Here is a 26,988-nt window from a genome sequence, read left to right on the forward strand (position 1 = left end):
TCCAAGATGTCGGAGTTCCACAAAGAAGCCTTGAAAAACAAGTATGGCGGTTTGCCTTCTGCTCCAAAGCGACAAGGAAAAAATACTGGGTAAGAATGGAAAAGATTATGATATTTCCTTTGCAAAGGAAACGAAACAATATTAAACCAAGCGAAGGACTTTGTAGGGCTGGTCAGTAAGCTCAAATACATGTACCGTTACGCACACTCTTGTAGCTTTGACAGTAAGAGACGGTTAATCATGCAAAACGTCATTAGTTAAGGGTTTTGGTTGTTTCCGCTATCTGTATTTAGCCCTTAGTCTGCATTTTACACTGTCCGCTTCCGAAGTGGCTAATGCAACTTGGTTGTGGACTTATGTTTGTAATTACAACACAATTGTACAGCTTATAATCTGTACAATTTGTACATGTTGATGTCACACATCAACCAGGATGAGCCAAATAAAATAATTATGCACGCCAAAGGTATAATTACTCGGACTGAATTTTGCAGCATCTTATATCCAGCTGTAAGCATTCATATTAAACGTGACTGTTTACATAGGTCTAGAATTAACCTTTAAGAAGCTGCCACTAGACATACTGAAATAATTAAATAAAAGCTTTTCAATTTTATTGAATCGTTTGGAACCAACTCTTATTAAATTGTTAGGGAAACCTGCATATTGTGATCATGGGTCAAAATTGTTCATGTGTACAGTATTACATGGAACCAGCATCACTGATCAAACTTATCAGTTGCTACCCCCAAGCAAAAAACTGCAAGTGACGTTTCTGACCAAAAGGGGAAAAAAGAACAAGAATATTAGATAGTATATCATTTAGGCAAGGCCTCTGCATCTATGTGACTGCAAAGTGTTAGGCAGGGAGACATTCATGTAATCTCTTGAGAAACACACCCAATGCATGCATAGATACAACAGGAATATTATTACTCTCAAAATAAGAAGGACAGCAACAACCACAATCTTGATTTCTTTGTTCTCTTGGATTTTAATTTGTGTGAAAGAACAAATACATTAGTTTAAAGTGTAGTATTTGCAAATAAAGAGAGCATGACTGAGTTTGCCACATAGAAAATAGAAGGACAGGCCCTAATTGAGCTAAACAGTCACTGGGTGGGTCACTGGCTCCAGGTAGGGAAGAAAAGTACCGGTAATGAAATTAAAATTTAAAGAAAGAAGAAGAACAAACATTCACACACAATTTAGTAGTGCTCATGTTATATTGGGTCAATTTTATATTATTTTGGTTCAGATGTTTTTAAACTAGTTCCTTTGTTTATTTTCATTTTCCTTACCTTTGTTAACCAGACAAAGAATAATCCAAGTTAAAATTTAAACCAACAAAAAATTGGAATCAGAGCATACACAGTATACTCTAGTGAAGCAGTTTTATTAACTTAGAATGGACAAAACTTGCCCTTTTAATTTATTTTCTCAGCACCCATGTACAAGTACTTGTAGGTGGTCTAATTTAGTGTTTCAACCATGAACATTATTGATGTATTAAAGCCAACACCCCAGCATTACAAAGAGAGGGCTGGGACACAAAATAATGAAATGTTATAAAATTGATCACTAACTAACACCAACACATAACCAAAACATAGGCCACTTTGGAAAATACCATAATACTCTTCCCCCAAATTTTGCATGTCCCAAAAGAACTGGAAGCAACGCTTATGCAAAATTTGGGGGGACAAACAAAGAGCAGTATTCTGGATAAGAGTGGGGGAGGGTCTCGGGTCAAAAACCCTACATGGTCAGTTACATGGCTGGACAAGTTTACAGAAAATGTATAATGGTTTGGTGGAAAAAATGGAAATTTGACCCAATGGAATTCCTTGTTGACACCCTGCCTTAAAAGCGTAGTATTATGGTGTTTTCCGAAGTGGCTTCAATTTCTGCCTTTTAACATTTGGAACAGTTGAAAATAGACACAAATTAAATCTAAAGGAAGATTAAGACATGCTACATGTCAAGGTTTGGGGGTATATAGAACTATTTTTAAGCCTCATTGGCTTGCATAATTTGTCCAAATGCCTGAGGCTCCATTTTTAATGAAAGCCTTTGTAACACTGAAATTGCATCAGACAGGCTGCATGATTCTTTCCCAAAAAAAGGCTTCCATGAACCTTGTTCCAAAGCCTCTCTTCACAGACAAGAGGAGAGACCCTGGGGACGAGGTTGGGCTTTTATTTTAGCTTTATAATTTTTAGAACTGTGCCGTGTCACTGAAAAGTGCAAAATACATTAATGTGATGTGACTTTTTAAAATTATTATTTTCCCTTGCGCAGAAGCCCTGGAGCACTTCGGCGGAAGAAAGATTATTCGCCACTTTCATGGGAGCAATTCTTTGAAATTTCAAAAGAAATCTCTGTTAGTGGAAGAAATGTATCCTTTATTATCCTTGTTGTTGTTGCCTCAAAGAGACATTTCCATTGCATATTAAAGCTTAAGGTCAAATAACTTACTAGGAAATGCGTGCACAGGACAAAAAGCCTGTCAATTTTAGTTGTTACTTGTCTGAATGCCATGGCCCTGCCATTCCCTTCTTCCCTTAGGCAGTCTCATAGCAATTTTAATGTTGCTCTTTCTTGCCAGTCAATTTCCCATACAATTGGTCTGCAAATTATCCTCGCCAAATTAAGTTTGGGACACCATTTATATAGCACTACTAATCATTCTGACTTTTAGGTGTGACCCCTCTTCTTTAATGTTGAATTCACTGATTTAGAGGAGCCATCTAACAAAACCATTGGGAGAGCAGAGGACATCACTTGTGTCCCAACTAATGTGATGAGGATTGTAGTAATAAATTGATATTTCCGTGATGGCTGTTAATCCCCATGATTCCAACTATGGATTAATGATCATGCATATGTGCATCTGATTCTTGGCATTTGTATAGAAAGAAATCTTGTTAATTCTGTTTGGAATGTACTGTCCCAGGTGGAAATCTTATTAAGATCTTGTAAGATCTTACAAGATCTTGTAAGAATCTTGTAATATGGGCATTAAGATGAAAATCTTAATAAGATCTTATTTAAGATCTTACAAGATCTTGTAAGAATCTTGTAAGATGGGCATTAAGATGAAAATCTTAATAAGATCTTATTTAAGATCTTTGATCTTAATAAGATCTTAATACATTTGCTTAACAAATTTTGATAAAAATATTTAAGGTTGCTGATGTTTTCGATCTTGTAAGATCTTAAAAGAATCTTACCAGATCTTAACAAGATCTTAGGACTACCTTACATGATCTTACTGAAAAAGATCTTACAAGATCTTAATAAAAATCTTACAAGATCTTAGTAAAAATCTTACAAGATCTAGCAAACATCTTACATAAGATCTTAGTAAAAATCTTACAAGATCTTAGCAAAGATCCTACAAGATGTAGTAAGAATCTTACAAGATCTTAGTAAAAATCTTACAAGATCTTGCTAACATCTTACATAAGATCTTAGTAAAAGTCTTACAAGATCTTAGCAAAGATCTTACAAGATATAGCAAGAATCTTAAATAAGATCTTAAAAGATCTAAGTAAAGATCTTACTTAAGATCTTGGTGAAGATCTTATAAGACCTTAGTACACATCCTAGAAGATCTCATGTAACATCTTGTCAGGAGCCCATTACCCGGAGCCTCCATCTTCCATATTAACACACTGAGTCAACCCTGTCCCGTATCTTTCTATTTTTAGAAGCACCTCCCAGGGGGGCTTTACTGGGTGTTTTCACAATAGTTGATCATAACAGACCTATGGTCAGCCATTTATTATGTCACATACGTATGTGACGTATGTGAACCACTTCACTTATGTTCTCAGTCACATACGTCACATAAGTCACATAAGTCACATAAGTCACATACGTCAAAATGTAGGGTACAATGCAGATGGAAGCTCGGGGTAATGGGCTCCTGGTCTTGTGAGATTTTTGTGAAAAATGTTGCAAACTAATCTTAAGAAAGACCCTACAAGATCTTAGTATACTTATAATGATCAGCATTCATTTGGGCTGGACTGGGGGGGGGTGACTCCCATATGGAACAGACGGGGATGCTCGTCGGAAATTTTGAATTTAACCCCTAAAGGAGACCATCTGGGCGTGGCTCAAGCTTTTTGTGACCCCTAAAGGAGACTAATCTGGGCATGGCTTAAGCAAATTTTGACCCCTAAAAACAAGTTGAAAAGAAAATTTGACTTCTGTTTCTCTTCGCGTAATTCTGTGTTTCTTCGCGGAACCCTAAACAAGACCTTGGCGGCTAAAATATTTGCGCTTTGCCCGGAACACCCTAAGCGAGACCAAAACAAGTGTTGAAGTTAATTTCCACTTAAGGGGCGGGGACAGGGAAAGAATTCGGGAAGAAAACGACTGCATGGGAAGACTGGGGAGAGAGGGAGCCCAAAAAGGCTTAGCTTGCATTGAAGGCCTTTCGTACTGGTCATTCACTGATTGGCAAATTTCATTCTCCTCAGGATACTGATGACTGAAACAGCTGATATGCTTTTTGAAATGAAATCCTACATGCTAGAGTTATTTTTCAAATAAGGTATCCTGATCGTTCCTGATCCTGATTGTACTTAAAATTTCATGTTTTAAAGCAATTTAAACTGTCACACTGTTCGGCCAAAAAGCCTGGCCTTCCCAGCCTTCCAAGATTTTTAAGCCAGGCTTTGCCAGGCTTTTCCGGATTTCCAGGCCTAATGTTTGGGAGTTAGCTAAAAGGGCAATGTGGACTAGGATTTTATGGGAATCTTTAAGAATTCCACTCAATGATTCAATTTGAGGGTCACTTGAGTGAGTTGAGATTCTTGAGAATTTTGTGCAATAGTACTGAATGTGCCAGTGAGACAATAATCAAATTTTAAGTGCAATTTTAGGATTTGATTTCATCTGGTGCCTTGAAAAAATGAGCTTTAACTTCAACCTTCAATACATGTATAACAAGAGTTGGTCTTATTCAAAGCATGCCTGTGTGAATACGATATTTTTCGAGTTAATTCACTACTCGTAATATATGTACTTTGCTTAAACAATGTCCTTTAAAGGCCCCAAACTTTGAACATAAAATCACTCTGTACACGGAGAAATGAAAAAGAAAGCTTTTATTCTGATGAATTGTATAGATTGTGACAAATATCATCAACGGATTACCTTGTTTGATGCTCTCATAATCGGCCTTATTCCAAAAGGAACATGATGCATTACTCTTGAAAATTACACACTCCAAGTCAGTACTTAATCCTTTCAATGAACTCCAGTATCTTTCAAATCTTGCCCATTTATAATGAATCGGTGGAAAGATTGTCATCCTCCGCCATCTTGAATAACACGTGAGAGACCGGACTGGAAACTAGTGAGCCCTTTTCGTTTTGGTCAGCAGTCAGTGGTAACCAGTCCAGCTCAACGTCCAGCTCTTACAGATTTTGGGCGGTTTTATTCGAACGTTAATGTATTTTTGCACGGTGACGATTTTTTGGTTAGGTTTACTCTTTAAATCCTGATCCAGGCAAGGAAATGCTCACAACAACTCAAGTAAAAAGGTAAGCGTTAACTTTAAGCGAATAACGCTTGATTTGATGTCTTATTGTCTTGAAAATGAGGAACGGTTTACTTGTATTTAGAATTCACATTTTCACACCTTCGAGTCAATTTGTGAAGCAAGGATAGTCAATTTGGCTTAAATGCTATAGCCCTGTAAAAAAATTTGTAAACCTGTACTATGTAATGAAGAATAATGAAGTTTGAGAACAAATGGTGAAGCAAATGATTTGAAAAACAAGTGCTCATACCGCAAATTATATGTATACGATTCAGCGGATTGACAAATGATTCCTTCTTGTAAAAATGCTAAATGCTGTCACTTTAACTATTGTAATCAATGCAGAAAATGCCTGACAAAGCTATTATTGACGTTTGTAAGTTAAGGGATCCAAATTTATGAGTTTACTCTTGCACAATTTAGTTGTAATAGAAATAATCAGTGATTTAGAGGAATAACTACATGCATCATTGAAGTATAATAATACTGTATACGCTGTATTTTTTTAAGTTGCCATGAAAGAGCACAAAGAGACACGTCCTGAAAAAAATCTTTGATGGGACAGCAGGGAAAGGTCCTTTACAGCAGACAAAAATGCTTAGCAACCAATTCTGTCTCCTCCACCAGATATGGTTTGATGTATTTAAGGATCTCTCTTTGCAGACTTGTTAGAGTTCTGTGGTTTATCTGAAATGTTAACAGCTTTTTTCGTATTTAATTTTAAAACAAGAACCCAATCCAAATATTTTGACATGAATTAAATGTTTAGGTACTGCTTTGAACTCTGTATTCTATTTTTTGCCTGTGAGCTATGGTAGTAACTGTTACTGTTAATAGCTTGACTGCAATGGATTTTTTGTAGTTTCCACCACATCTCTGATTTGCTGGAATATTATTTTACAGGATGTGGATATATATATATATTATATATTTTTAGTTTTTGTTGCTGAAATGTAATGATCTGTACATAAAGTAATTAATACCCATTGAAGCTGAATGTGAAACTGTGCTACTTGTTTGTATGTTGATTAAAGGACCTTATTACTTCAGAAAACTGACCAGTGAATTGATTGATTGTAGTCCAACACTAGGAAGAATCACAGCTGTTCACTGAATATATGGGACAGGACGGGAATTGTGTGAAAAGTCATTTCATTCCCATACCAGATGCAGCATACAGCTGTACATGTACCTAGACAATAATGTGGAGATTGTATGCATGGAAGTTTACCATTTCATTGATTGCCATATCATATGGGCCAGCATGATATGGGAATTGTAAGGGACTTTGCCAAATCCCCATAGCATTCCCATACCATATACCAGTGTGCCTGGATAATATGGGAATTGGATGGAGTGCTGCCAAATATGTAGCATTCCCAAAGTGAGGGGTCAGAGATCGTGTGGTATTGGTATGGGGCTGAGCCATATCATTCCTATACTAGATCATATGGGGTATCTATGGAGTGCTACAATGTACCAAATACGTAGCAATCCCATAGTTTAAGACAATAGAGTTATAACTAAATGAAGACAGACTGCCAATTATGGGTTTGAAACTGATTTTTTTTTTTTTTTAAGAAAAAGTTCAACAAATGTATTGTCAGTGCAATAGTTGTTTGATTTTCAGGTTCAGTACTGTAGTTTCAACAAGTCTGGACAGTAATATTGTTACACATTTGACAGACGTACAGCAATCTTTGTGCACCCATGTATATTAACTTGACTTTTCATGGCAACTTAGTGCTTTAGCTCGATGACAATTTGGTTATGAATTAATTTTGAGACTTAACAATAGTCATATGGTTATTTCTTTTCTGTTGGAATTGTTAAGCTTTTCAATAAAGTACACAAAAGAATAATATTGTTCAGCATCACTTTGTAAGGTAGCATTAAAGGGGAAAATAATTATTTTGAGTAAAGACTGGCAATTACCTCAAGGGAAATGAAAGTGATTACTTTTTGTGAACAGGGGTTCAAGTTATTGGAGTTGACTGTAATTTGCAATAATGACACCAGGAAAGCAGCAGTGTTTGATTTGTAAAAATATTGCTAGATTTTTTACAAATTTACTAATAAGAAGCCAGTGCAAGATTTGGATCTTTTTGTAGAAAGTTACATATACAATACTTGGTTCTTTCTGCAGTTTAGTACTGGAGTGCAGATTATGTAAAACAAAATAAAACAAAACAACTCCAAAAATACAATGTTTTGTTGTACCCAAATAAAACCCCTATATTTGTAAGTTTATCATTGGTAATCTTGTAAGATTCTGGAACAAGATCTTGGAAGATGTTAGCCAAGATACTTCAACACCTTACAAGATCTTAGATAAGATATTGGGTAGAATCTTAAAAGATTCTCACAAGATCTTATCTAAGATTGTACAAGATTCTTACAAGATCCTTGTCTAAGATCTTACAAGATTCTTGAAAGATCTTATCTAAGATCTTGACTAAGATCTTACACAATTCTTACAAGATCTTGTAAGATTCTTACAAGATTCTTACAAGATCTTATCTAAGATCTTGACTAAGATCTTATAAGATTCTTGCAAGATTCTTACAAGATCTTGTAAGAATCTTGTTAAGAATCTTACAAGATCTTGTAAGAATCTTGTAAGATCTTGTAAGATCTTAACAAGAATCTTACAAGATCTTGTAAGAATCTTAATTAAGAAACAAAGTAAGATCTTAATAAGAAACTTATTAAGAATCTTGGTAAGATCTTAATAAGATTTCCACCTGGGGTTGCATTTGAAGGCATTAGAAGGGGTTATGAAGGGGTTATTTTCTAAAGAAAGAGTGCTTTGAACATCAATGAAGAGCGAAATGCAAATCAGTTTAATTTGCCCCTTATATAATAATGAAGGGCAAATGCTTGAAACATCTGATCGCAAGTCTTTCTTTGGGAATTATTTAATGAAAAGCAAGAAAATTCTATCAAGTCTCCCCAGGAGTCTGTGTGTTAACTCAGTTGATTAAAACCAAATTCTTATGACAAATCCTGGGCTACCTTTTCCATTTTTCAGGTTTATAGTGGTACTTGTCTAATCAATAGCGCACAATCCTTTTTCTTTTGGGCATTTCATTTTAATGCTCATTAGTATTGAGATGGCTTGGAAAGGTCAAATGATCCCTGAAAATCTCTGAACAATTTACACCCGCCTTGGGTGAAGGATTTCCCAAGTACATGTACAATATTCTTCTTAATTTGTGACTGAAATGTTACTAGAAATTTAGAGTTTACCAGGCTGGCAATGTAGGACCTGTACTATTGTTACTTCATGGAGGAGGTCATTCTGCACTGTCTTGGTCTGTTTTTACTGTGAGTATGTAAATGGATTATGTACATGTATATAATTAATGAACTTTTGGTTCACAAGTCAGTACCGGCAGAGTTTTGAAAAACACAATTTTTTGTTTGCATTGAGATAAAAACAAGTATTAAATAAGTACAGTATTATATAGTAAGTTTTGCAATCATGGGAAATAGTATGGCAACTGCATGGACTAAAACTTGTCCATGTACGTGTTGCCTGCAGCAACCTGTTCTTCATAACATCCTGAATTTTTAACTGTCCTGTTCCAGTACCAGTCACCGTCTTCGAGCCCAACACTTCTGACTTTCCATTAATGCTGTGTTGACGTTTTAAGAGTGCGCTCATGCTTGAAGTTGAGCCGGCACAATACTTGAAAGTTGCTGAGCAAATTTTGCACAAAGTTTTAGTCTTGTCTGCTGTACCGTCTTCAGCCGGAAAACCATAATATTTCCACACAGCGGGTCTAAAAGGTGTTGGTGGATTCACAATCGCTTGGACATTCGTCGCCGTGTTTGACAATGAGCGAGCGTGTCGCACATGGTTTGCTTTATTTAGAAATTCTCAAGGGGTGGTAGGAGGGCAGCAGTTTTACCAAACGACACAAAATGGTGCACGAATTTCTAATTTCACATTATAATAAGTCACTGAGGGCACAATGGGAAAGATTATGTATGCAAAAAATCGAATCAAAATCGAAACGTGGAGTCAAAGTTTCGTGAATCGAACCGAACAGTCATAATCGTGATTAATTGAGAATTTGATTAATTGTTACACCACTAGTACATGTATGCATTTTAAACCCGAAACTGAATCTTATTTGTGAGGAGTTCTACTCAAGGTTACATGAAAGTGGTCAGTGGGCAACTTCAGCTTCTAAGACTGTTGCCTGAAGTTATTTACCGTCCCAGATTTTCTGCAGCATACATGTAGTTTAATAGGGCAATTCATATAATTATATACAGGTATATTTTAAAGTCATTTTATTTTCAAACACCAGGTTTTCCAAAATTGGGGCCACTTACAAGTTCAATTATTTTATGTTTGGTTAAAAAAAATTTCAAATTCTTCATTTCAGATTATGATATAATGAATATTAGACAAAGAAAATCAAAATTGAACTGGTTTCAAATACAGTTCTGTACATGTATTTGAAACTAAGAAAAAAAAAAAGAACCTAATCATGGCATAGGCAGGTGTATCTCAGTCGGTTACTGCTCGGCCTGTTCAATCCCCGTCTCATTTGATCGAGGTCTGTTTCGACTTTACTCTGATCTGTATAGCTGCAGCTCTGAATGCCCATAAAACGGAGCATTGATGAAGGAAGGGGGGTTAAAGGTGTGCACCAAGGGACATTAGTTTATCAGTAACTCTAGTTCACTGTCACTGTTTTAGTTTAAGGACCTTTACCTTTACCTTTTTTAGCATTCAATCAGAAGTCATCATTATTACTGTTAATCAGGGGTGTTTTATTGGGTTTTTAACCATGAGGCGAAGCAAAGTGGTTTTTAAAGTCCAGATAAAACATGACCTGTGAGATATTCAACAAAAAGCATTTCCTTCTTGTCCAGTCCAAACAAATGTAATTTAAATTATTCTGAGAGGGCGGCATTAGGATGCATGTACGAGAAAAACAAGCTACAATGTAAGCCTTACAGTATTTATTCTTTATAATAAAGAATTCCTATGAGGACTGTTGTGTCAGTTTTTAATGCTCGTCCACATGATATTTTTTGGTGACAAAAGTTCATGTCTTTTGAGTTGCTCGTGAATTACCGTATTAATGAGTTTTGAAGGCCTCTTCTGCTTCAGATTGAGAGGTGTGGTCTTGCATGAAAATAACATCATTGCTCCCTCTACATGTATAATTATTAAATATTTCAGAAGTCTGTTTTTTGGCATTTACTATCAAATTGGAACTACCTCTCCTAAATTCACATTCTTTTGCATACACATCTGCTTGAGACTATTGGTAATGGCTTCTTCCTGCTTGATGGTTTAAATGGTGTGTGATATGTATGAAAATAATATTTATTTCTTCATATATATTTCAGAAATCTGTCATTAGCATTTGCTACTGTCAAGTGGTTGCAATAGACCTTAGAGGGCATGGTGAGCACACTGACAAAACTCAAATTTTCATTTACTTTAAAGTAGAGTCATGATTAAGTTACTTTGATCTTGTATTTTATCTGCTGGTCTGCTTTGAAAAGTCAGAAAAGTGGTGAGTTTTTGCTGTTCATATCTTGGCAGTAAATTAAGGAAGGTAAATGTAACTAAATGGTTGCTTGCTTTTTTCTCAAGTGTTCTTGGTGTGGAGGGTGCTATACATGTGTGTATTACCGTAACAATCCACTGAATTTACTCAACTGGTTTTCAAGACAATAATTTATACATTATCTTCTGGGTGTCACTTATATTGTGACTTTTCAGGGGGATAGCTCTGTACACCTTAAATTTCTGATGGTCAGCTCTGCAGTTGAGTGGCATCACACCACCAAAACTAAAAGTTACATTTTGAACCTGTAGAATTATGTTTATCCATTGTGGTATTACAATCATCAATTCTCAGTTTGTGTCTCAGAGGTTAGTTTAAACTGCACTGGACCGGCCTACACCCTATGTTAATTTTTTTGAAAGAATATTTGTACACTGCACTGAACATCACCTTCCACCCAAATGTATAATTAATACCTTATGTAGTAATTCAATAATACAAATTGTATGTTTATTGCCAGGATGTTTAATACACTGCTGATTCAAAAGGGGAAGGTACGGTTTTGTTGGTACATTTTAACTTTGTTTTATTTCTATTATCACATAGGAGACACAACCACAGAAAATGACCAAGATTTATCAGCAGATACCTTAGCAAAGTAAGTTTGAAATTTCTTAGTGGGTAAATTACTGGGCAGCCCAGTTGAAAATCCGGTTGATCCTGATGAGTACCAGAAATTGTATTATATTCTATGGTTTGATTGGCTTTAATATGCTCAGTTTGGTTGTGTACATGTAACTTGCTTAGTGCGGTTTTATTGGTAAATGGGAAATGAATGGTGTATGAATTGGGACATTGCACATCAAACAGCACATACTATGTTATCAAGAACAACAACAACATTGATTTCTTTTCTACACTGTATGTTGTTGGAAATTTTGTTCTGTGATGAGTGTAAATCGTTGTGTCCAAATGGTCTTGTTAGCAGCAAGAATACTGAGGACGAGAGACGAGGCCGTTAAGACCCTCCAGAAGAAATTAGCAGAGTCAAAGCGAATGATCGCAGAGCTTAATTCAGAGTTGCAGACGACTTGCAGAACCGACAGTGAGCCGCAACAGGAACAACAGCAGCAGAGGGACGCAAATCACGTTAGTATGCACAGCCTCACGGGAATCCACCAGCGCTACGAGAACGTCCTACAGGTCCTGATGAGAAACGGCTGCAGCAATTGGCAAATGCGTTTTGGTCGGCCAACTGCCCCCAAAGTACCAAAGTACCCTCCGAGACTTTGTCGCAGTCGCCGAAATAAAGATCGTGGATGCCAGGGAGCATGATCTAATCATTCGTGACCTGCTGGGAAAGTCGGTGAAGGAGCTGGAGGCAGCATGCAGAAAGCCACTTCAGCGGTCCATTGCAGTGATGTCTAACATGAGACGAGAGGGATAATTATACACAATGTCTCATTGATCAGTTAGTTTGTGTCGCTTTTTATAGATCCTAAATATTTGGGCATTTACTTTTGTCTCACTCAACAGTTAAACATGACTTGGCGAACACGCTGGTCTGTTTTGACAAATGCGTTGACTTTTCATTGCCAACGAGTTGTCGACACGTTCGATGGTTTGCTTTTCTTTGAGTGGTAATAGATCTATGCATCCCTTTATTAAACATGGTGCTCAATTGGAAAGAGGATCTCGGAAAAAGTGTATAGTTCAAGGTCCTTGGTACATGTAGTTAAACAGATCGGGGGCTAGTTTTTACCCAGGAAAAGTAAGTACGTTCTGAGTGTGCAAGGGTTCCTTTGGCTTGCGTTTGGAGAACTTTGTGGAAGTGGGGCTGTAAGTGGTCATTTCATTAATGTTTTTTGAGATGCCTATCCAATTGCAAGAGAGACAGTTTTTAGCTTTCAGGTTGCACTTCTCAGCACCCAAGTGGCCCTGAGAACTCAGGTAATACCCCTTTATTAGGGCATGACCATTTTCAACACTTCAGTTTTCTGAAATTGTAAAGTTCCTTTAGGTCTGGAGGACATTCGCTCAGATACTCAAACCACCCTTGATGAATGACATCCATCAAATGGCTGAGTACAATATCCTGACTTGTGTACTAGTTTCGTTTTTCATCTACATGTAGTTGGCTGGGGCTAGCAGGCAAGGTACTGACCGCTAGTAGTGGTACTGTACGTTGGTCCTTGTTGGGTTTTCCATGCAGCAGACTCTGGAGAAGCGATGACATTATAATGTTTTGCCTTGGATTTATCTAATGTTTCCATTTTGTATTTGGCCATTTTCAGGAAGAGCCATTGGAGGCTTAGTGATGTACTAGAGATACTATGTGTTTTCCAGTGGTTTGTGGTCTACTTCAATGATGACTTGCTTTCCAAATATGTAATGGTTGAACCTCTCTAGGGACCAACAGGCAGGGAGACGTTCTCTCTCAATATTACTGTATTTGGATTCTGTATCACTGAGTGACAGGCTTGTGTAGCGCACGGGCTGGCTGTTTTGCACCAGTAAATAACCAGTGACCTTTAGGCTTGCATCTGAGTGGATCCCATTTTCCTTTTCTGGGTAATAATAACCCAGGATGGGTGCTTCATTGATGAATTGTTTGAGACTTTGGAACTCTTTGATATGTCCTTGTTGCCATGCGAAGGGTTTGTCTTCCTTTATGGGCTGTTGTAGGAACTCTGAAGACCAGATTCGGTCGGTTGAACGATTGTCAATGGGTAGTTGTCTTCTAAAAGAACGGGAATTTGTTTAATGACATGGCTTCAAACAATTAGTGAGTCATCTTTTCTGCAGAACAAGCTCTGTCTTTGATCTTCACTGCTTTAATGATAGACAAATCGTCCGTTCTAAACAAGAATTTGTCCTCGGTGGTTGTAGACGAACGTCACACAGTGTAACCTACCAAAACATTGACTCCAACATTCAATTTAGCATAAAATCTGCAAATTCGGCAAAAATTTGAGGCCCTTCTCTGCACCAGAGTCCATCTCACAGAAGGCATGTGTTTGTTTCTTGGCTTCAGTGCCAGGGAAACTTCAGGTACAAGAGATGGCATTTTCTCTGTTAGTCAAGGGTGTTGCACTGATTGGACCCAGATTGGACCCAGAAACATGTGGTCACTGGATTTCCTACTTTGAGAGATATAGTTCCTTCTCAAAGGTTGTGATCTGCCTTGTAAACAGCAATTCACATCGCTGTTTCAACATTTTAAACCAGCTGTATAAGTTCTTGCCCATAATCCACTTGCACTCATCATGTTGTTTGTTACACTCCCTTGCTCAGTAACTCTTAGTAGACTTACCGTATTTTCTTGATTAAACACCGGACCCCGATTAAACGCTGGCCTCGAAAGAACGCCGGGTCTAAACTGCCGATTTTTAAATAAACGCTTAGGGTGTTTAATCGGGGTCCCAGCGTTTGATCGGGGTCCCGACGTCTATTCGTGGTCGAGGTCAAAAGGACCGGTTACAAGTAAATGGTAATCTCTTGAATGATACTGTTGCGACATACCAAGTACTGTATGCTGTTTTGGTATTTTAATAAACGTAGTAAAAAGAGGTTGACGGGCCTGCACGACTCCTGCTGTCTGCAAATGATCGTGTGTCTTCAGAGTTTAGCTCTGACCAGGATATCTTTTAGGGATTTTCCTTTGCGATGTGATGGTAGGGGAGGCTCCTTAAATATTTGCCTTAAACGTTGTTGGTTTTGAACTATAAAGTGCCATTTCTCCATAAGTACATTCTTCAAATTAGGAAGTGCACGCCTTTTGTGCTGGGTGTCATTGTGTGACAAAAGGCAGTCTCGTACAACGTGCATCGTTATTTTGATTTTTCAATGATCTTTCTCGCTTGGTAAAATTCAGACCAGAGAGGTGTCTTTCCACTGTGTTCTCTGGACATCGTCTGTTTTAAGGCGTAGCTTGACGTTTTTCATGTTTTCTTCAAACGTAATGTGGGAAGGATTTGTTCATAGAAGCCATAGTGCTTCCCATTTTATGAATCCTCTGGTAACGCCTGGTGGATGGCAGGAATAGAACTACGTGTATTGATTGAAAGGTCTCTCTCTCTTTATAAGGACAGTACGTGTTTAGACTCCTTGTTAAATCTGTCGCCTTTGTACACTTTTGTGTTCAAGAATGCAATTTCTTTTCCTGATATTTCAGCCGTAAATTTGATCGTGCTGTGAAAGTTATTTGCCTTTATAATGAAATATTCTATTTTTGTCTCTGGTTGTACTCATCTCATTTATTTGCTCCTACATCATTCATTTTTTGTTTATATGCTGTTAAAGTTTGTTAGTGATACAAATCCTGCAAATCTTGATTACAACATGGTACTCGTGCCATGTGTACGCTACCATGATACTGTAACTTCGGGTAATCCAGGGAAAACTCGTCCCGCACTGACAAACTGCCTGTAGGTTTCCGAGGACCGGTAGTAATAAATCAACCTGAAAAAACTGGCTGAAAATCTCTTTTCATTAATAGACGCTAGTGTCGAAAAAAAGCCCGGCCAATACTGCCGATTTTTAAATAAACGCGGGCGGCGTTTAATCGAGAAAATACGGTACACCAATCTTCAAAGCTAAGACATTGTCTACGTGAATGGTATTGATTATGTAACATTCTTGTTTTCATGTCCTTTCAGAGATGTTGGAGATGTAGTTGCCAAGTTGTATGAAGATGTTTCACCGCCACCAATACTGTTGGTTGGTCACAGGTAATAATACTTTTTGGACATTTACAAAAGCAACTACAATATAACAACCCAACTTTACTGAAAATAAAATAAAACTAAATCTAATCCAATATAATACTACGGACAAAATATAATACGTATACAATACATTAATACATTATAAATGTATAATTTATTTATCCTACAGTAAGTTGAACGAAAAAGACAATGAAAATGGCTTATTAAGAGACATTTTAATATTGCCAATTGATGAGCTTGGAGACTTGGACATTTACTTTTAGAATATATGTGACTCATCTATGACAAGGAGGTAACCATGGCCAATGTGTAAGCGAAAATTCAACTACAAGTAGCCGCCGATTGGCACTGTCACATTGAAATGGGTTACAGGTAAGAAGTACTTGCTGGATAAAAGCTTACCTCACCCGAAAAGCCTACCTGATGCAATGAGGGAAGGAAGAAAAAAGAATGCTAGTGATTGCAACCTGGAGCAAGAAGTAAAGCAGAGGAAGCATATTTACGGAGGATAATAACTACCCTCAGTAAAAATGCTCTATATTGTCCAGCTCGGGTTGTATTATTGGATTTGATTTGATGTTGACCTAAAGTTGGCCTCTGTTGGAGCTCAGACAAGTTGCCTGGGAGGTGTGTAAGATCATAGCTGAAAATGGTGGATGGCACCCACCCAGGCTTACATGTAAGTGCATTGCTATACTTACCAAGAAGCAGCAGAGGAAGGGGATTGCTGTTGGTGGAACAGGACTACAAGCTGATTAAGAACAGTGCATCACTAAAGGTGTATGAAAACCCAGACCCAATGATATAGGGGTCTATTGAAGATTTGAGGAGAAGGCAGGTGAAAGTTAGTTACTATTCCGTGGGTAAGGATGTACTAGTCTTCGCAAGAGAATTGGAAGTGGAACTGAAGTTATCGTGTCCACAGCCTATTTTGTGCAAAAGGCAGAGGTGAAGAGATTCAAAGAAGACAGATTACATAATGAGAGTGTTCTGAAACAAGACCAATATGGTATTTAACCTCGTCAGAGAAGCTTAAGTTCAGAACTAGAAAGTATGCTGCTTTGCAAGTAGGTACATTGTACATGTAGAAGGATGCTTCAACCGGATGCGTGATCGGAGAACTGTGCCTACACATGCGGTTGCCGGCATACAGGAGCTTAGTACCAACAGCTGATGCCCAAGAAGTTGTACCTGGGGAAGAAGATCAAGACCCTTAACAACCCAGGCTCCTAGTTAATTGTGTGGTCTGTGCCAAATAGCTCGTTGACAGACGTTTGTAGAGTGACAAACAACAGACTTTTACACTGCCATCACAATGATTTCCATCACTCCTCTTAGATAATTCACTGCCAATTATCCTTTCCGAGAATTTTGCCCATACATGTATCACTTGTAATTTTCCTTGTGAATATTTTGATCTGATCAAAACCCGGTCTGGGTAGCCAAAGAAGACTTAACTCTCACTTCAATTATTGTACTCATGGGTTTTACTAATATATTGTTGTTTTCAGTATGGGGGTGCAATTGCTGTCCATGTTGGAGTACAAGGATTGTTGCCAACTCTTATTGGATTGGCGGTTATCGATGTTGTGGAAGGTGAGTGTTTTTAAGTGCCCAAAACCTGAAGATTTTTGTTTTCCTATTAAAAAAATGGACTTTTGCGAAATAAATTTTGGATTGGAACGAGAGGCGAATTTTGTAGGATTTTTTAATAGCGTTCAAATTGGCCGCCACTTTGGCATGCCACTCGTGCAAGTCTTCTCTTGACGTATGACATAGATTGAGAAACACGTGATTAGAGGGTATAAGGATTTGAGAAGGGTTTCACACACTTGATGCAAAAAATGCGTGAATGATACGTAGCCGCTCGATGTAACAACATGGCTGATCCTGAAAAAGAAATAAGTTTGCATGGGAATCCTTTCTTCGACTGGGAAAGAAATGGAAGCCTGAAAAACGTCGTTACTGTTATCCATTCACTTCAAAGATTATCACTTTCAGTTATATTGTATGGGCAGCAAAAAGGAAAAGATCATTAAGACTGACGAGTTTTGCATACAGGAACAGCATTAAGCGTTGATTTAATTCCCTCGAAAGTTGCGTTATCCTCCTGTTCTTTTCTCCCATTCCTCGTCTGCTTATGGTTCCTCTTCGTAGGGTTCGATGTAGTTCTGGGTTTCAGTGGTAGCCCTGGCTGACTCGTCGAGACCACAACTAGTCGCCTCAAATTCTATTTGAATATCCTCAGTCTCGCTGCTGTTTTCGCTTCTGGATTCAGAGGAACTTTCCTCGATAATAGACAGACTTGACAGATTATTGTTTTTTTTTGTTTGATACGGAAAACGATCACAGAGCGATACCTTGATGTTGAGAACGATTTTATGCGAGTTGTTGCATGGCATCGGGCGAAAATTAGAGTCCCAGCCAGAATTGAAACCTACGTCGGAGCTCCGTAACACTGGTAAAACACTGTCTTTATTGAGCTTTAAGAATGCCTTGGGAGCTAATGGTCGCTTGCCTGGGTTCTAGAAAAAAGTGTCCTACTGGTCTGCGGGCTCAACAATATTTGTCTCAAAGGTGTAAATGCAACGATTGTTGGTAGATGGTGTGATGCACCCACGAAAACTGGGTGTCTCGTTTGGGTATTCACATTCCCCATGTAGTGGAATCACGTAAGCATGCAGAATAGCACCAAAAGCAAAAGAACCAGTATCAGTGAAAACCCGATGAAGCCTGATAGATCAACCATAAAAATGACTGAAATTGCACAGGCAAATCTCAGTTCCCCTAGCAACCTATGGGATAGTGAAATGGTCTGATCCTATGCATACTTACAGTGTATAGTGCATGGACATAGTTCATGTACATTGGGCATGTGGACCCGTGGGTGATAAATAGTCGCAATAGTAAGGGTTACTAGTTAGATGAAGCAATCTTGGACTATTAGCAGATAGACAAGTTTCCAACCAGAGAGTTTAAAAGCTTAAGGTAATAGATTTTTCAGGCACCAGAAATTTCATGGATGGCAATAAACGTGGGCTTGCATTGGAGATCTTTCAATAATTGGTGCATGTTCACCACACTGATTCTGCTTGATTTATCAAAAGCCTTCGACAGCATAAACCTTGATCGATTGCTTTACAACATCTCGGCGATGTGTGCGTCACCACCCACGTTACAGTGGTTTAAAAGCTATTTGTCCGGCCGCTCTCAAGTTGTTGGTATTGTCTCTACACTTTCAGACGCGCTACCAATCACCCGTTGGGCTCCTCAAGTTTTATCACCTTTACTCTTCTGCATTTATTTGAACCTCGACCTTTGCGCCTCAAGAATGCTGTCTGAAGTCGTACGTGTGCGACTCTAAGCTATTCCTGTCACCATGTCCTATTCCTAAAAGTCACCACTTGGTGTTGTCAGTGATAACCACCTCCTCATCAACCCAGACAAGACGAAATTTATGTTTTTCGGAACTAAGCAGCTCATGATCAAACAGCACGCTAGCCCTACCATAGCATTCCTGGGCAAGAACGTGACTCCCTTATTTACAGCTAAGGACTTGGGTGTGATATTAGACTCTCACCTCACTTACGATAGCCATATTTCTCAGTTACTCTCATCCTGTTTAGCTTAGTTAGCCGTTACAAATCAGTCGAGTAAAGAAAAGCTTCACTAAGGAAGCACTTTTTAATAATGATCACGTCACTAGATCTTAGTGAGATGTTTTATTGTTCCACAGTGTGGTCGGATACATCTGCCTCTAATGTCAAGAAACGTCAATAGATATAATCACTGGGTCTAGGAAATTTGACCATGTTCTTTTGAATGAACTTAACTGTTTCCCTTTCAAACAGCAGTTACATCATAGGGACTCTGTTATGAGTTACATATGCGCCGATGACCCTGCACCCAGGTACCCCTGCTCTAATCTTATGCCTAGAACAAGTATCCACAACAGACTAACGCGCAACCAAACAGCTTAGAAATCCCTTTTTTTTTAACTGCTTCTGGGCAACAATCTTTCGCCTACAGGGCAGTGTGATCTTGAACGACTTAGATGTCTACTAAAATGTATCAATTGCCGCTCTAAAGCGCACAATGAAAGACTATTTAAGTCCTAGGGTATTAACTTGTAAAATTCTGTTGTTGTATTTTGTCACCATTTTTGTAGTGGACTTAACCAAAGTTTTTTCGTTTGTGAATAGTGATATAATAGCCTTTTTGAGGAGTATAAATTGATGAAGATTGAGGATGATGATATTATTATGATCATCGCAGTATAACGGCAGTATAAACTTCTAAACGCTGATTTAAAATCCTAATGCATATGGTGCCAAAGCGTAACCTATGAACCAATCTCTACTGAAATATTGATTCTTATTTGGAATAAACAAAACTAAAAACCTGAAAAAAAACTATTACGTAAAAAGTCGTATTCTAGTAAAATGTATTAACCTAAAAACTATTATGTAAAAAGTCGTATTCTAGCGAGATCTATTAAACTATTATTCATATCTCTTGGGTGTTCTATCTTGTTGCAACTTTAAGGGTTCCTGGCCTGATACCACTGCCTAGGCATTTTAGACTCGCCTCAGGACGGAGTCTCCACTACTGCCAAACAGCTGCTTGATATTAGATCTCACACTTGCGTTCTGCAGGCGAATACCATTGTGGCACCATGTCAACAAGCTCAGCCTTTCTCAACAGCTCAAAGAAGATTTTCTTCAAGGCAACGTTGTGACACGATAGGTATTTCGTTTGTGCCAGAGCACTACACAGAGAGAATGTGGTTACTACATAGGTGACACATCACATCCGAGTCAGTTTCTCTCGATGGTAAACTTTCGTCGGCAGCATCTATTGGTACAGGTCTTGCATGATCCAAGAGAAACATTCGTCTGCAGTCTCTTCGTTTTCCCATCTCTCAGTCATCAGATGCCCTTGCCAACACTCTCCTCTCGTCTCTTCCAAGTCTTTTTCCTCCGCCGCAGCCTTCATCCACAATTCTTATTGAAATACAAGCTGAACCAGTGAAAAGTTACATTAAAACAAAACTGAAGGTGTCTAAAGAAGACTGGCCCAAAATCAAGAGTATGATGCTTTCAAGTGACATTTCACATCCACTCCACTTATGCAGATATCACCATTGCGAAACTAAATTCTTCCTTTGCATAAAGTGTAATAATTTTGAAACAATACTCAATTTCGTCTTTAATTAAGGATGTTTTTGTGGTCTTGTCATTTGGAGGAAGAAGAAATCATTGGATCACCAGAACTTAGTTAGCTAGTGGTTTGTAATGCTATCTTTCAACACCAAAAAGATAACCTTTGTCCTCCGTGAAATTAGTGGCATGATTTGCCCAACTGTCTTGAAATGCCCATGACAGTAAAGAGTGCTACCTTGTTAATAGCGAAATGAAAGCCTGAAATTTCAGGCTTTGAACTGAATCAAATAACCCGGCATGCTGTGTTACTGGTGGAGTGCTCTCGTCAATTTAATCATGAGCTGGTCACTTCGTGAGTTCATGACAAACCTGTAGAGGATGGATAAATACGAAAGTCAAATATTAATTACAAGCTTCTGTGTCTGTGTTGTTAGGTACCGCTATGGAAGCTCTCTCATCAATGCAGTCATTTCTTAAGAGCAGACCTACTTCATTTCAATCTTTGGAGCAAGGTATAGAGTGGAGGTATAAATTGCAATTGCATGGCAATCCCTAACCTAAGTTAACGAATAAGCACTATTTCATATCTCTTTTTAGAAGCTATCTCAGGGAACAATGTGTTTAATTAAGAAGGTGAATAGTTTCATTTTCCTTAAAACTTAAACTAATTTCAAAAATGGATTAAGCCCAAGAATGGCATATCGCGATGGAATCATTATCTTCTGGTTTGAGCGGACGAACATTTCTAAAACCTGCGCATAAGTAATCCTGATATTCAACAACTATGAATTTGATATTATATTATTAGATATTATCAGATACAAACAAACAGCCCTTCTCACCAGAAAATTAAATACCATGACGAGAATTCATAGCACTCTGACTTGCTTTGGTGTAGAGACCGAAAAGAAATCTCAAAGAGCCAGAGATTCTCAATCGGTGCCCAAATCGAAGATTATTTCTTCATCTATAGTGTTTTTCATGATAAATCCCCTCATTTTTAATGTTGCAAGTATGGTGGTTCTGACATTAAATAACTGGCCCCAGTTGTTCGAAGGGTGGATAGCGCTATCCACTGGTTAAATCACTGTCCATTGGATAACTCAATTGGTTTTGCTAGTGTTTATCCGCAAGATAGTAATTTATCCAGTGGATAGCGTTATCCACCTTTTGAACAACCGAGGCGTGATATTTTGTTTGCAGTCTGCACATAATCCGAACATAAAGGTAATCCTTGTTCCTAAGGGCGTAAATAAGCGAGATCTAAACTTGAACTTACAGGTATTTACAGGGGCATGCAAGTGACCTGAACACTGCATGGTTGGCTGTTGACTGTTGAATAATTTAGGAATTTTAAAAATAAATTTCCAGATGAAGAACTGCTAAGCACGGATAACTGTACTTATTCAAAGGAACACATGTCCAGTTATGGACTTTGCAAGATCTCGTGAGTTTTCATTATTTAGTATGTAACACACTGACACTGATTTTACTTCACTTTAGTATAAGAAGCGGTCAAGTGCACAATGTGGAGTCTGCGAGAATTTCCATGGTTGGACAGTTAGTGAGGTGATCAGAATTGTTCATGTTCTTGACTTTAACATCATTGTTTCCATGATTGGTGACTGTTACAGGTGAAAAATACTGTATCTGTTAGAAAAAAAGTTTTCCCAAAAACAACAGATGGTGTTTGCGTCAGAATAGAATTCATTCTGCGAGGATTTGTGTAGGAAACCCACACCAGGCTGACAAGCTACCTTGTATATTATACTGTACCTGTAATTAGTAAATTCACCTTTAAAAACTGCCTTGAGGAAAACAAGTTTACTGAGCTTGCAGATTTAATGAAACCATTGTCATTTTTAGATGTAAGGACAGCGATAAAAACGAAGCAGAAAGAGGTTTAACCACTCCGCCAACAACAATATTCTGCGATACTATCAGAGAAGAAACGGAGGAGGAAAACCCTGGAACATCCCAGAGTAGTGAATCAACATCACAAGTAAAACCAATAAGAGTATTTTTGTATAGGATAACTTACCTAGGCCTCCTATTTGAAACAAAATGGATACTTCACAAGAAACGATAGTTATATTATATAATCATCTAGTAAAATTAAATAAACAGCGTTTCAGTGTAAGACATAAATTTGGTAGTGTTTCTCCATGGGATCTGCCAAAATCTGTTATTTTTATGTACAGAATAATTGTTCCCTGTACAAGTGAAGTGGCCATGGTGGGAATGTTATTAGCTATTCAAACTGTCAGTCGTAATTGCAAATAATAGCTGACCATCTTTGAGAACATCTTTGGCTTAATGTAGATCCCCGCACTGAAAGGTTGGTCTTTATAATTAAAGCAAAACGTTACTGAAAATTGAACTTTATCGTAGGCTACTCGTTATTGGTAATTGTGAACCAGAGCTCCCCCGCACCAGCTGTCAGTCGACTATCTACCGACAAGTTGCTAACAGATTGCTTCATGGTATTTTCTGTCGTGACGATTTTCGTGACTGTTTTGAATCGCCCTGTCACGCACCTATCATGATAATCGGTTCACTGACAACCGACCGCCAGTTTACCGACAGTTGAAGCGGAGTAGCTCTTGTTCACAATTATCCTCTTTATTATTTGCTGATAGTTTTTCTGCAAGTTAACTCTACGACCACGTTTTTGATCGCAAAAGCAAAATTTGGACAACATGACCGTAGTTTCTGTGTGCAGGGACACCACTGTTGTCGCTGTGACGTCATGGGCATATCCTCCAGTCTGAGTCTAGGGCTGAGTAATTCAAAACACTCGTAACCTGAAATATGGTCATAATCATGGCAATCTATATTTTGACCAAGTGAATACAGGTTTAGTGCTGATCAAAATGTTAACGGCTTAGCTCGGGAGACTAAATTTATGCTTGTCCTTTGTCATAAATTTGTCTTTAAGTGTACAACCTGATGTTGGTAAAGTTATCCCAGCCACAACCATTTGTCATTCCAGTGAGGTTCAGAAACCAGGGACGCTTTCTATTCCAGCAGAAAATCTTGCACTTCATTCTTTCATTTGTACTGGAGATCAGCTTGTACGTCAGCGTTTTTGAGTTTTGACATGAACACTTGTAAACAGGGTTAGCTTGGGGCTACCAACTAGAAATCGGGCATGCCTTTCACTCACCACATAATTTGATTGGACTTTAAAAGAGGCATTTTAATCAAAGGAGCTGTTGTTCACTGCTCTTTAAGTGGATAGGTTTCCTCGAAGAGCATTAATGTAAGAGCCTATTTCTTTCTAAATGATTAGCTTTAAAACTAGCTCTAGATCTCTTGAAGTATTAAAAGCATGAACAAAAATGTTTGCTTTTGGTAATTGCTGCCAAAGGTTGGAGTCCTAACTGGAAGAGCTTGCAGTAAGTCACTGTTTTTCGGAATGAGCAGTTAAAACGAAAGGAAACAAATTTTCATATTTGTGCCATTTTTTCCCCCCACAGCAGGTTAAAGAAAGGTTCACTTGGAGAATAGATTTGTCCAAGACGGATCGTTTTTGGGAAGGTAATTCAAAATGAAGATCTATAACTGCATTGTCTCAAGTCAGAAACGTTGTCACTGTGTTGTTACTGGGGACTTTAAAAGATACACGACGTGACGACATCAACGAGAACGCAACCAGAAAATATCCTTTCATGGGCTTTACAATTGCTCTACACCAATTTTATTGATTTTATTGTTATCGTCTCAATATTATTATTATTGTTATTGTGATTATTACCACTTATCACTTCCTAGAAACCCGTTCTTCTTGCAGATTTTCCTGTGTATCATTGTTGTAACCATGTCATGTCGATTCTTTTGATGAACCAGTAATTCGCAAAACGTTTCACGGTCTCGTCTGCCTTATGCTTATGAGCTCTTATGTGTTATTTGATACGTCTTTCACTGAAGCTAATCATCGCTTTAACGGTAAAGGAATTGCAAACAAAAACAATTATAAAGGCGCACAAGGCGTGCCATTCGACAGAGTCTTCAAGTACGAGCCTTTTTTGAGCCATGGACGGAATCCGGAAGTGAACATTTAACATGTCAGGACAGTAGTGTCTTCCACTAATCGTCTTCAATAATAAAAACAGATGCTTAGAAGTATAAACTGGTCAGTGTCTAGACAAGTTAAAAAGGAAAACAGCCCACTTCTGGTTGCCGTCTGCGTCTCAAGAACGCCGTGTGCTTAAAGTTTTACGAAAAATGTGAACTCGCAACTGCAACTGCGGAACTTCTGCGACTGGTTTGCATCCACTAAAAAAATCTACCTTTGCATTATTTCACCCTTACCAGGAGAGAAATAATTATTATCACCCTAACATTGGCATTTTCGATAACGAGGAAAATAGAATCGCTAGTCTTTAGTCTAAGGATTACATTAAATATCTTGGCGTCATGATTGAAATTTCATATTGTTGCTTTTGCCACCAAAATCAGTAAAATTGTGACAGTCGGCCTAACTGCACATTTACGTCTTTCTGGCTTTTGGGCCGTCCAACATTCGTTACTTCACTCTCTTGTTCTTTAATTTATAGGATGGTTTAAAGACATGTCAAAATTGTTTCTGTCATGTCCTGTGCCGAAACTTCTCATCCTAGCAGGTAATGCCGCGTAAATAAAGAATGTATTCAAAATAGTTGGACGCACGCTGTGCTTAGCAAGGAAAATACTGTTGGCCATTTGGGGAATTAATTATAAGATAATTCATGGATTGATCGAACGGTCGGCCATTGGTTTGTCCTCGGTGGGGTGATTGATTGATTGATTGCTTCATTGGTTCGTTGGTTGGCTGATTTATTTGTTGAGCAGGTAATTCCTATCATTTTCCTAGGACTCTTCAAAATATATATGTTCGTCTGAACTGTCGTTTTAGGTATTGACCGGCTAGACAGAGAACTCACTATAGGCCAAATGCAAGGTTAGTAGTGTTTGTAACAACCGTTGCCTCTTGCTCGCCAACTTCAACCTCGCTGAAAATTGCAGGCAAGCCGCTAAGGTTAGTGAGGTTCCGTGGAATAAGAGCGTGGATGCAAAACTTACAGTGGGCATGATCTTTCATATGAGTGGCGGACTCAGTGACCTGCTTGGTTCCACTTGAAACTTGCTTATTCCAGATAAAGCGCGACCAAAAAAAAAAAAAAATTCTCGCCCTAATAACTGAAGGAGGAGGTCCTTTGTATTTTCCCTTCCAACCTGAGTGGAAGGGTAGTCGTTTTTGTTTCAGGCGACGATCCTTAGATGCAAGCATGAGCACACACACACGCAGCCGCATTTACTTGTTGCAGGAGCCCTTGACTAGGGGCTTATAACCTCATTGTATTTGTGGAATGCCATTTTTACAGACCGAATTATTTTTACATTGATTTTTCCGCGAAACCAGACCGTTGGAGCTTATCACAAAATACGCATGAACTTTTGAATGTGTTCGAATCTGTATTGGGAAACCCCGACAAGTTATTGTTATTATTTTTAAGTTTCTGGGTAAAATACATATTGAAAAGAATATAACTATTCCCAAAATATAAAATGTCCATTGAGTTGGAACTCAATATATATTTTTTCGATTTTCATGTTGGAGTATTCGAAGTATTTCCAAAAATGTTCTTCTGTCTGGGGTGTACTAAAGTGTTGTCGTTGTAATCCCTTTCGATAGTGTATAATCATTCGCAGGTTCTGTAGCTTATTCTCACCCTCGACTTGTTTTTTGTTTCTTCTGAAGGTAAATTTCAGATGCAAGTCTTACCTCGTTGTGGCCACTGTGTTCACGAAGATGCCCCTGATAAGGTAATACCCAGAAACTACAACTCTTGTATATTTTTTATATACTCTATGAATCCATCTTTAGTTTGGTTAATCTGAGAGAAATACAGAAAAGACACCAAAACCCCACCTCTTCTTTGCTGCAGGTTGCCGAAGTCGTTGTCAGTTACCTTGTGCGACTAAAATTGGCAGAGGCAAAGGAGAACTTCCGAAGGTAAAAC

General features: G+C 38.2%; 1 protein-coding gene across 1 annotated transcript in view; it reads left to right on the forward strand.

Moving 5' to 3' along the window:
* The window catches only part of LOC138016248 (protein phosphatase methylesterase 1-like), a 27,648-nt gene continuing 660 nt past the window's right edge, over positions 1–26,988 (forward strand). The window contains exons 1-16 of the mRNA XM_068863421.1: positions 1–89; positions 2,302–2,398; positions 8,792–8,884; positions 10,931–10,988; positions 11,701–11,752; positions 15,753–15,824; position 16,808; positions 17,333–17,417; positions 21,418–21,508; positions 22,487–22,552; positions 22,850–22,985; positions 24,463–24,523; positions 25,543–25,608; positions 25,881–25,925; positions 26,727–26,791; positions 26,914–26,981. Coding sequence (XP_068719522.1) covers positions 7–89; positions 2,302–2,398; positions 8,792–8,884; positions 10,931–10,988; positions 11,701–11,752; positions 15,753–15,824; position 16,808; positions 17,333–17,417; positions 21,418–21,508; positions 22,487–22,552; positions 22,850–22,985; positions 24,463–24,523; positions 25,543–25,608; positions 25,881–25,925; positions 26,727–26,791; positions 26,914–26,981 — 1,139 coding nt within the window. The 5' untranslated portion in view covers positions 1–6. The remainder of the gene's footprint in view (positions 90–2,301; positions 2,399–8,791; positions 8,885–10,930; positions 10,989–11,700; positions 11,753–15,752; positions 15,825–16,807; positions 16,809–17,332; positions 17,418–21,417; positions 21,509–22,486; positions 22,553–22,849; positions 22,986–24,462; positions 24,524–25,542; positions 25,609–25,880; positions 25,926–26,726; positions 26,792–26,913; positions 26,982–26,988) is intronic.

The sequence above is a fragment of the Montipora capricornis genome, chromosome 9 (assembly GCF_036669925.1).
Source record: "Montipora capricornis isolate CH-2021 chromosome 9, ASM3666992v2, whole genome shotgun sequence".
In the NCBI taxonomy this organism is placed as follows: Eukaryota; Metazoa; Cnidaria; class Anthozoa; order Scleractinia; family Acroporidae; genus Montipora; species Montipora capricornis.